At 62.1% G+C, this 11,091-nt stretch overlaps 2 protein-coding genes across 2 annotated transcripts; one reads left to right on the top strand and one right to left on the bottom strand.

The window, feature by feature from the left end:
- Positions 1–766: 766 nt before the first annotated feature.
- RTN3 (reticulon 3) lies at positions 767–7,942 on the top strand (the record flags this gene model as incomplete). Its single annotated transcript, XM_080635818.1, has 8 exons — positions 767–953; positions 4,468–5,154; positions 5,755–5,962; positions 6,615–6,753; positions 6,885–6,954; positions 7,085–7,131; positions 7,289–7,347; positions 7,450–7,942. 8 exons carry the CDS (start codon positions 767–769, stop codon positions 7,493–7,495), a joined length of 1,443 nt encoding a protein of 480 aa, XP_080491944.1. The 3' UTR covers positions 7,496–7,942.
- On the bottom strand, positions 7,746–10,872 carry ZFTA (zinc finger translocation associated; the record flags this gene model as incomplete). Its single annotated transcript, XM_080635817.1, has 4 exons — positions 7,746–7,842; positions 8,743–9,004; positions 9,661–10,020; positions 10,815–10,872. 4 exons carry the CDS (start codon positions 10,870–10,872, stop codon positions 7,746–7,748), a joined length of 777 nt encoding a protein of 258 aa, XP_080491943.1.
- Between the last annotated feature and the right edge of the window lie 219 nt (positions 10,873–11,091).

Below are 11,091 nucleotides of genomic sequence, written 5' to 3'. Positions count from 1 at the left end.
CTTGCCGGAAAGGTCCGCTTCTTATTGGCCCGCCCCTCCGAGCTCGCTCTGCTATTGGTTAAAAGCTCTGCCATCCCGCCGTAAGACCCCGCCCACCGCACGGCTGCGTCACGGTCGGCCGGAGGCTCTGCCGCCGGCGCTTGATTGGCTGAAGACCCGGGGGTGGGCGGGGCCACAGGGTAGAAGGGGGCGGAGCTTTGTGACCGCGGCAGCGCCCCCCCCCCCGCTGTCCCATATAGGGGCTGAGGGACGCTCCCCCCCACCACATGGGGGCGCCCTACGCGCGTGCTCGTCTCTATAGGCCCCAGGCTGCTTTAGGGGGTCACCCATAGCAAGCGCTCCACGGCCTGGTTTCACCGACCCTATATAGCCCCACTATAGGGACTGGCTACCCTATAGTTCCCCCCCACCCTTAATCTATGAAGGACGTTATCTGACCTATAGCAGCCTGTAGGCCTTACCCATGAGGTCACTCTACTCCCTCTAGGCGACACCCTATGACGCTATAGGGTAACTTATGGGACCCTCCCATACCCTCTTTGTCCCTATATGGCTCACCCCATAGCCTGCAGCCCCCTATAGACACCCTATGTAGCTCAGGACTACAGCTCACATCATACACCGCGCGCGGGCAGCTCGGTTGTCATGGCGACGCCTCGCCGGCCGCATGCGCAGCAGTGCGGGGGCTGCGGCGGGCGGGAGGCAATGTGCGCATGCTCGGGGCGGGGAAGGGGGGAAGGTAGGAACTGGGGGGGGAAGGCTGCGCATGCGTGGTGCCGTCGGCAGTCGGTGCGTGGCCGCCGCGCGGGGCGAAGGAGCCGAGCTGCGGCTCCTCAGCGCCGCCATGGCCGAGCCCGGCCCGCAATCCCCGCTCGTGTCCTCGTCCTCCGAGCCCGGCCACCCACAGCCCCAGCGCGGCGGCTGCGGCACCCCTGGAGCCCTGTCCTGCGCCGGTAAGGGCTCAGCGCGGCCTGGGGGACCTGAGGGAGGGGTGGGCGTGAGGTAAATGCCGGGGTGTGTGTGGGGGGGGAGCTGTGAGGGGGAAGAGGCGTCGGGGGGAAAGATATTGGGGCAAGAGGCGTATATGAGCGTAGGTGCAGTAGATAGAGGGTGATGGGGGGCCGATATGGGGAGCAGAGGCCTATATGGTGCAGCAATAGAGGAAAGAGATCTATGTAGGAGTAGATATAGGTGAAAAAGGCCTATATGGGAAAGAGGTTTATATAGGAGTAGACATAGGTGAAAAAGGCCTATATTGAGGCAGGTATAGGGGAAAGAGGTCTGTTTAGGAGTAGATATAGGTGAAAAAGGCCTGTATGGGGGCAGGTATAGGGGAATCAGATTTATATGGGGGCAAGTATAGGGGAAAGAGGCCTCTGGAGGGCCAGATACGGAGGAGTCAGGCCTTTGAGGGGGTAGGTATAGGGGAAAGAGGTCTATGTGGGGGCAGATATGAGGGGAAGAGGCTTTGGGGAGGGCAGATAGGGGGGAAGAGGGGCTTTAGGAGGGTCAGATATAGGGGAAGGAGGCCTATGAGAGAGCAGATATGAGAGAATGAGGCCTATATAGGAGTAGATAGAAGCGAAAGAGGCCTTTGAAGGGGTAGAAATACCAGATAAGGGGCTATAGGGGGGCAGATGTGGGGAGAAGAGGCCTTTGGGGGACAAATACAGGGGAAAGAGGCCTCTGTGGGGGCAAATATGAGATGAAATGGTCTTTATGGCTGCAGATGTGGGGAGATGCAGCTTTGGGAGGGCAAATATAGGGGCGAGAGGCCTTTTGGGGTTAGATATAGAGGGCAAGAGGTCTTTTGGGGGTAGCTGTAGGGGGCAGAGGCCCATATGGGGGCAGCCATGGGGAGCATCGGCACATCCCACCCCTCATCCCTCAGGCTCGGGGTGAAGTGGGGCCATTGCTGCAGGTTTTGGGGTGCTCTTGGGCTGCTCCGTCCGTCTGCCCCATGCGGGGGCTTGGGGGGGTCATTTTCCCTCGCATTGAGCCGCCCCCGGGGTCCCCAGTCGCCGCCGTTGCACCCCAGTTCCTGGCATTCCTCCCCTCCCCCCCCGTTTTCCTCCCTGGATACCCCAAACTTGGGGGTTTCACCCCAAATATCGCCTGGGGGTGATGGGGAGGGTTCAGCGCCGAAAGCGGGGGGGGGGCAGGTGGACGTTTTGGGGTGCCCCGATGCTGTTTGTGCTCCAGATCCGTGCTGCAAACAGGGGGAAACCCCCCCCCCCCCCGGTTTGGTCAGAGATGAGGCTCCATTGATGGAAGAGACACGATGGCACCTCAAAAAAGGGGAAAACCTGGATTTCCTCCCCCCCTAGAACCCCCCCCAGCACCCTCCCATTGCATGGGGACAAGCATGAAACCACCGGCACCGCCTTAATGTGGGATAAACCCAATGGAAAAGGGAACTGAGACCCCAAGTAGGGGGTTTGGGGGTTCTCAAACCCCCCACTACCCTTATCCTGCCCATTTTGGGGGTGAAGAGGCAGCGCTGGACCCATTTTCGGGGGGTTTCACCCCAAAAACCCCATCGGCACCTTATAGAGACAGCGGAGACGTGGAGGTGGAGCTGCGCCGCAATGAAGCCTTAGGTGGGGGAGGGGGTTGGGAGGGTTCGGGGGGGGGGTCGGGTTTGGGGGGGCCCCCCCAGTGCTCTCACCTCTGTGTTCTCTTGCAGATCCCCCCTCTGCTTCCTCCTCCTCTTCCTCCTCCTCTCAGCCCGTTTCTCTCTTTGCAGCCGCACCAGGCAAGTGCCTCCCCCCCCGGCCCCCTCCTGCACCTCAAGATGGGAAATGTCGAGGGGGGCAAAGCCTGAACCTTAAAACCAATCCCGATGTGGGGGGGGTCAGGGCTGGTTTGGGGTCCCCAGCGCTGATTTGGGGGCCTCAATGGCACTGCTTGGGGGTGCGGGGGGGGGCTAAAATCTCCCCCTGTTTGAGGGGGCTTTGCTTGGGGCTCATTTTGGAGGGGTGGGAGAAGGTCCTGAGACCCCCCCCCAAAAATGGGTCTGGGGGGGAAGCCCCTCCCCAAAAGGGACATTTCTCTTCTTTGCCTGCTGCTTAACACTGTGTCTTCTGCTTCTTGGGGAGCCTGCCCCACAGCTTCCCCCCCCTCCTGCCCCACAGCTTCCCCTCCTCTTACCCCCTGGCTGCTTCTGGTGCTTTGCAAACCCTCCCCCACCCCAGGGCCCCCCCAGGAGGATTTGACCGTTTCGCCGTGGTTTGGCCTCAAACCCCATTGGAGGCGCCTGCGCCACGACCCCCTCCCACCCCGTGCATGGGACTGGGGGGACACGGGAATGGACACCCCAAAACCCGCCTTGGATCAACCCAAAACCCTCTTTGGAGACTCCAAAATCAGCCCTGGATCAACCTAAAACCTACCCTGGAGACCCCAGTCCCTCCTCCCCACCTTGGAGTACCCCAAAACCAACCTTGGATCAACCTAAAACCCTCCTTCAAACCCTGGAGCACCCCAGAACCAACCTCCCAACCTTGAAGCATCCCAAAACCCATCTTGGACACCCCAAAACCGCCTCCCAAACTTGAAGGACCCCAAAACCATCTTTAGAGCACCCCAAAAACCACCTTGGAGTGCACCAAACCCCTTCTCCCAACCTTGGAGCCCAAAACCAACCTTGGATCAGCCCAAACCCCTCCTTCTAACCTTGGAGCACCCTAAAACACACCTTGGAGACCCCAAAACCCGTCTTGGAGGACCTGAAAGCCTGCCTTGGAACACCCCAAACCCTCCTCCCCACTTTGGAGGACCCCAAAACCAACCTTGGATCAATCCAAAACCCTCCTTCCACCCCTGGAGGACCCCAAAACCAACCTTGGAGGACCCAAAATCCCTCCTCTCCATCTTGGAGGAGCCCAAGCCCCACCTTGGAGACCCCAAAACCAACCTTGGATCAACCCAAACCCCACCTTCGAGACCCCAAAATCAACTTTACAGGACCCCAGATCCTTCTCCCCACCTTTGAGCGCCCCAAAACCTACCCTGGAGCACCCCAGAACCTGCCTTGGATCAACCCAAAACCTTCCTTCAAACCCTGGACGACCCAAACCCCCTCCTGCCCATCTTGGAGACCCCAAAACCAACCTCGGAGGACCCCAAAACCTGCCTTGGAGACCCTAAAATCAACCCTGGAGCACCCAAGCCCCCCCCATCCTGCCCCAATAGCAGCAGCTGGAGGTGGCTGCACCCATATTGGGGTCCCCCCATTCCTGCAGCCTCAATTTGGGTGATTTTAGCCCCAAATCGAGACTCCTCCCCCCTTCAAGGCTGGTTTTGGGGTGGGGAGGGCCCCCTCTTTGTGCCGCCGCAGGGCCCGCTGCCCCCCCCGCATGGCTGCGCCGATGGACAGGGGGGACACCCCATGGGGTGCATGCGGGACCCCCATTCCCGGAATTCCCACCCTCCATCTGACGTTTCCCCCCCTCTCTCCGGCCCCAGCGGCTGCGGGGGGGCGAGGAGGAGCCTTTGTCCCAACCTCCCCCCCCTCATCCAACGGGATTCCCGCTCCGAAGGAACTGGATTCCCCGGAATCGCCCTTTGAGGTGGTGCCGGATCGCGCCGCCTTCGACCGGGAATACGGCCCCGGGAGCATCCCGATGGCGGAACGGGAAGTGCTGAGCCAGATCCCGGAGGATCGAGTCTGCGACTTCCCGGTGAAAGCCCGCACTGGGAACGGCATTCCCGGCCTTCCAGCCAAGCTTCCCACTGGATTATCTCGACAAGCATCCGGCACGGCCGCGGCCTTGGAAGAGGTGTCCAAGTGCGTGCGGGAGATGCACAGCTTCACCAGTGAGCTGCTCAGCTGGGATTTAGTGGAGAGGAATGGTGGGAATGGGAATAGTGCCGGGAATCCCGGCCCCAACGAAGCCGACAGCTCCGGCGACTCCGACGACACCGTCATCGAGGAGGCGCCGATGGAGAACGCACCAATCCCAATCCCGCCCGGAGCCAACCCCATTCCCAACCCCATTCCCGCGGCCCGGGACTGGGAGGAGGAGCGCCTCACCCTGCGGGCGCTGCAGGAGCTGGGGGAGCCCCCTCGGGAGCCACCCGATCCCAGCGGGAATGTGGCTGAGCCCCCCCCTCCCGCGGGGCGGCCGCTGCTCCTCCAGCCCAGCCTGGCAGGTAAAGCCCAGCCTCCGGCTCCAAACCCGCCCTTTTTAGACCCAAAACAGCGCCGAGTCATCCCGAAACCAGCGCGGGGGGGGGGGGGAAAGGGAGGCTCCAGCCCCATCGTGCTGCCTCTTAAGAGGGTGGGGGGCGCCTGTGTCTGTCTCATGTTTTGGGTTGAAAAAGGGGGATTTTGGGGTCCAACCCGCCGCTAGGTTGGGGGGCGTTAATTAGTGCCTGTGATGGGGAGGGGTTATTTAATGCCTGTAATGGGGGGGGGTGTTAATGCCTGTAATGAGGGTCGAGGGTTAATTAATGCCGGTAATAGTGTGTGGGGGGTGTTAGTTAATGTCTGTAATGGAGGGGGTCACTTAAGGCCTGTAATGGGGGGGTGTTAATTAATGCCTGTAATGGGGGGAGAGTTAATTAATGCCTGTAGTGGGGGGGGGGTTATTAATGACTGTAGAGGGGAGGGGCGCAGTTTGTTAGTGCCTGTGTTAATGAGGTATAAAAGGGGGGGGTGGAGGTGAAGCCGCCAGCACGGGGTCAGGGCCGCGCGGGCCGCTGGGGGGCGCTGTTTCCCGCTCCATGTCCGTTTCCCGCCCTTCCCCGCAGCGCGGGAGCTGTTGCTGTGGCGGGACCCGCGCCGCTCCGCGCTCGTGCTCGGCGCCAGCCTCGCGCCGCTGCTGTCTCTGGCCGCGCTCAGCGCCGTCAGCGTCTGCGCGCACGTGGCGCTCGCGCTGCTCTGCGTCACCGTGAGCGCGCGCGCCGCGCGCGGGCTGCTGCAGGCCCTGCACCGGGCCGAGGAGGGGCACCCCTTCCGGTGAGAGGCACTTCCGGTTTGGGGGGGGGTTTGGGGGGGGGTAGGGACACCCCACTTTACCATTGCAGCACCCGGAAGGTGCTGGGGCGCCCCCTCGGGGGTGGGTGAAGGGTTTGGGGGGTTCAAAGGGGGTTTGGGGTGGCCCCCATCCCAGAGCTGGTTCCCAAGACCCTCCACTGTTGGGGTGCAAGGGGGGGGGGTTGGGTTGCAAAGGGGATTCAAGGGGGGGGTTAAAGGGTGATTTTGGGGTGCAAAGGGGGTTTCGGGGTGCAGGAGGATTCATGGGTGTTAAAGGGTGATTTTGGAATTCAAAGGGGGACTTAAGGGGTGGTTAAAGGGTGATTTTGGGGTACAAAGGGGGAGTTAAGGGGTGGTTAAAGCGTGATTTTGGGGTACAAAGGGGGATTTAAGGGGTGGTTAAAGGGTGATTTTGGGGTACAAAGGGGGAGTTAAGGGGTGGTTAAAGGGTGATTTTGGGGTGCAAAGGGGGACTTAAGGGGAGGTTAAAGGGTGATTTTGGGGTACAAAGGGGGATTTAAGGGGAGGTTAAAGGGTGATTTTGGGGTACAAAGGGGGATTTAAGGGGTGGTTAAAGGGTGATTTTGGGGTGCTGTTGGGGTGCCACCCTCCCCTAACCTTCCCCCCCCTGCAGCACGTACCTGGAGAAGGACATCACCGTGTCCCCAGAGACGTTCCGCGCCGTGGTCGCCGCCGCCACCCCCCCCCTGAACCGGGCACTGCGGCTGCTGCTGCGCCTCTTCCTGGTGGAGGACCTGGTGGATTCCCTCAAGGTAACGGCAAAACCCCCAAATCCCTCCTTTACCCCCCTGGGAACCCCCAAATCCCTCCTTTACCCCCCCGGGACCCCCAAATCCCTCCTTTACCCCCCCGGGACCCCCAAATCCCTCCTTTCCGCCCCCAGCTGGCTGTGTGCATGTGGCTGCTGACCTACGTTGGAGCTGTCTTCAATGGCATCACCCTCCTGATCCTCGGTAAGAAGCGGGCTCTGCCCCCACATCCCCCTCAAAAAGACCCCCCCAAGTGTGTAATGGGGGGGCAATAATAACGTTATGGGGGGCTTGCCCCCCCTTGGTGATGCTGAACCCCATTTTCCTCTCGTAGCTGAGATCTTGGCCTTCAGCCTCCCACCCCTCTATGAAAAGTACAAGGTGAGCCCCAAAGTGACCAAGGAACCCCCCAAAATACACCTGGAACAGCCCCAAAAGAAAGGAGGAACCCCCAAAATGAAGGGGGCACCTCGAAATGGGGGGGGCACCCTTGAATTGGGGGTTCCCCCCTTGAACTCCCTCCTCTTCCTCCCCAAAGGTGCAGATCGATCAATACGTGGCCATCGCCCGCAGCCACAGCAAGGACCTCATGGCCAAGTAAGTGCTGATGGGGCCCCCCCAAACTGTGCTCCCCGCCCTTTAGCCCCATGGCCTCCCCCATCTCCCAGCCTCACCTCTCCCTTTTCCCCTTTCCCATAGGATCCAGGCGAAAGTCCCGGGCTTGGCCAAGAAGACACCGGAATAAAACCCCCCAGGGGGGGCGATATTGGGGTACCCCCATATGGTGCCCCCCCCAGCTCATTGCCCCCCCACCCCCCAAGCTCGTACAACCCCTCCATATCTCACAGTGGCGTCCGTTTGTCCCCCACTCCCGCACCCCCAAACCTTGGACTTGGGGCCTCTCCATGGGGTTATTTGGGGGGGGCCACACTCCAACCCCCCCCCCCCGGACTCCCCCCCTCAGTGCATCCCCCCCTTTATTTTTTTAATGTTAATTAAGGTGAAATGTCTGTAACTGCTGTAAACGGGGGGGGAGGGGGGCAAAGCCCCTGCCCCCGAAACCGCACTGCGCCCCCCCCCAAACCCCAAAATCTATGAGGGGGAGGGGGGAAATTGGGACCCTCCCCCAGAGCCACCTGTGGAGCCGTGGCATCAATAAAGCACCACGACGGGTGGTTGTGCCCCCCCCTTTGTCACTGTGTGGTCCCAAATGCTCCCCCCACACACACACACACAGAGGTCATTCCATGTGGGGACGGGTTTATTGTGGGATGCATGTACAAAAGGGACACATACACATAAATAGGGTGATGGGGGGGCAGTGACACTGGGGGGACACACACACACCCCCCCATAGGTGCCGCTTCGGGGGGGGTCTCAGTGTCAGCCCCCCTCAGCGTCCCTGCCCTGGGCTCTCAGGTGGTGCAGGTTTGGGGGGCCGTGGGGTGCAGGGACAAGAGGGGGGGCCCCCTCCGGTGGCCACAGCCCCCCCGCATCTTCCTCTTCCTCCTCGGCAGTGGCTCCTTCCTCCTGCTCAGGGCTGGGGGGCTGCGGGGGCAGTGCCTGTGTCCTCCCACACACCCCATTTACCACCAGGGACCCCATTGCTCCCAGTGTCCCCATGGCCCCCCAAGGGTCCCCATTGTCCCCATATCCCCACTGCCCCTCATGTCCACAACACCCCCAGTGTCTCCATAGTCGCCTGTATCCCCATTGCCCCTGATGTCCCCATTTATCCCCGTTGCCCCTAGTGTCCCCAGTATCCTAATGGCCCCCAGTGTCCCCATTTGTCCCCATCGTCCCAATTGTCCCCACTTGGCCCCAGTTGCCCTTGATGCCCCCATATCCCCACAGCCCCTCATGTCCCCAGCACCCCCAGAGTCACCTGTATTCCCCATTGCCCCTGATGTCCCCGTGGCCCCTAGTGTCCCCATTTATCCCCGGTGTCCCCGTGGTCCCCAACAGCCCCAAGATCCCCAGTGTCCCCGTTGCCTCCCCAAGCTCTCACCCGCTGGCGCTCGGTGCAGGGCTCCGGGATGCGCGGCCAGGACGTGGCGCCGGATGTCCCCGAGGTGCAGCGAGGGCAGGGCCCGGGCGCACAGGAGGCAGCGCAGGCGCCTGCCCCCCGCCTCCAGGTCCAGCAGCAGCTCGGCCCGGAGCCACCCCCGGAGCGAGTCTCCGGTGCCCGCGGGCGTGGGGGGCACCCGAGCACCGCCGGGGGGGGCTTTGGAAGCGCTGGGGCGGGAGCAGGGGGCTGCGGGGATAGGGGTTGGTGCTGGGGGACACATTGGGGACATCTTAGGGACACGTGAACGGCTCTGGGGACACCTTCGGGACGTGGTGGTTTGGACTGGGGGGACCTTGGGGACACGTGAGGGGGGTTTAGGACCCAGCGCATCCCTTGGAGCAGGTTCATGCGTGCCGGGGGCGGAGCTAAACCGGGGTGGGCATGGCCTGCTCCTCCCGGGGCGGGGCTTCCCTTAAAGGAGCAATAAAGGAGGCGTGATCCGGGTTAAAGGAGGTGGGGCCCACCCTTAAATGGCGATGGGGGCGTGTCTAAGCTGTGAGAGGAGCCGCATGGAAGGGGCGTGGCTAAGATTGAAGGGAGCGTGACCTCACCTATGGAGGAGTGTCCAATCGGGGGAGGCGTGGCCTCTACTTAGAAGGGCATGGAGCAGCTTTGGGGGTATGGCCTCATTTAAAGGGGCCGTGCTGCACTTTGGGGTCACCCCCATTTAAAGTGGGTGTGGCTCCACTTTGGGGTTCCCCCCCCCCATTTAAAGGGGCCATGAACCCACTTACAGGTCCACACTTTTAAAGGGGATGTGGCCACATTTAAAGGGCTCCAGCTCCAGGGGCCCCCCATCAGCGCTCCCCACACCTTGGGCTCCTACCACAGCCCCCCAGTACCTGTCCCAGTGCCTCGGGGGGGTCCCTCAGGGTGGGGGTGAGCCCCCAGATGTGCCTCCCAGGAGCGGAGCACGAGCTGCTTCTCGCTGGGTCCCCAGGCTCCGGAATAGGGATGCTTCTGCCGGATGTGGCGTTTGATGGTGCTGAGCTTGAGGGTGGCAAGGGCGCTGCCGCACACGAGGCAGAGCATCCCGTGCCGCGCCGCGTTGAACTCCATCAGGTACTCAGCGCGCCACCGCTCGTGGTAGTACCGGCGGTGATCCCGGCCCGGGATCCGGCTCCGGCCCGGTCGCGAGGCTCGGGCATCGCAGTGATCCGAGCTCCGACGGCCTCCCCGTGCGCCCGGTGCTGGCGGGGAGGCTGCACAGGGCGGGAGGGAGAGGGATTTGGGGGGGTCCATGGGGATGGAAGGGGCTTGGGGGCTCAATGGATGGGGTGGGGAGGGGATTTGGGGGGCTCCATGGACTCGTGGATGTCATGGATGGGGGGTCCCCAGGGAGGAGGAAGCGTCTGAGGGTCCCTGGGGGGCTTTTGGGGATGCTCATGGGGGAGGTTTTGGGCTCCTCAGGGGCAGCAAAGCCTTGGGGGGGTTGGGGTGGGATTTGGGGGGGTCTCTGGGGGTGGAAGGGTCTTGAAGGAGAAAGAGGGGCTCTTAAAGGGGCAGCGCACGTGAAGGGGTGGAGCTTGTCAAGGGGCATTTAAAAGGGGTGGGGCTTTTTAAGGGCGGGGCCCTTAAAGGGGCAGGGCAGAGGAGACGGGGATGGTTAAAGGAGAGGATGTGTTAAAGGGACAGCAGCACCTCAAAGGGACAGGAGCATCTTAAAAGGACAGGGGTATGCCAAATTGGATGGGGGCATCTTAAAGGGACAGAAGCATCTTAAAATGACAGAGGCATCTTAAAGGGGCAGGGGCATCTCAAATTGGATGGAGGTATTTAAAGGAACAGTAGCACCTTAAAGTGAAACCGGTATCCTAAAGTAACAGAGGCATCTTAAAGGGGCAGGGGCATCCTAGACGATGACAGGGGCTGTCAAAGGGATGGAGACACCCCCAGGGCCGGGGCATGGCTTAAAGGGCCAGCATCGCTCTCATTGTGCATTGAGGGGTCTCCTTAAAGGGCCCGCACCCCCCCTCTTCCCCCCACCCTATCTCACCTGGGGGGTCCGGGTGCGGGCCAGGGCCGGGGCTGGGGTGGGGGCTCGGGGGGTCCATGGCGGGGACCGGGGCGGCAGCGGCGGCGGCGGGCAGGGGCCAACCGGGGTGGGGACGCTGCCGTGGGGCCCCTGGGGCTCCTTTAAGGGCTCCTGGGTAAATTTAAAGGGGCCGCACGCCTTTCCCATCCCCCCCGCCCCCCCAATAAGCCCGGCACGCCCCGGGGGGCTGCGGGAGGGGGGAGAGCGATGGGTTGGAGCCCGGTGTCAGCCCACCCCC

This window comes from Psittacula echo, assembly GCF_963264785.1.
Source record: "Psittacula echo genome assembly, chromosome: 28".
In the NCBI taxonomy this organism is placed as follows: domain Eukaryota; kingdom Metazoa; phylum Chordata; class Aves; order Psittaciformes; family Psittacidae; genus Psittacula; species Psittacula echo.
This window is presented reverse-complemented; position numbering and strand designations above follow the sequence as displayed.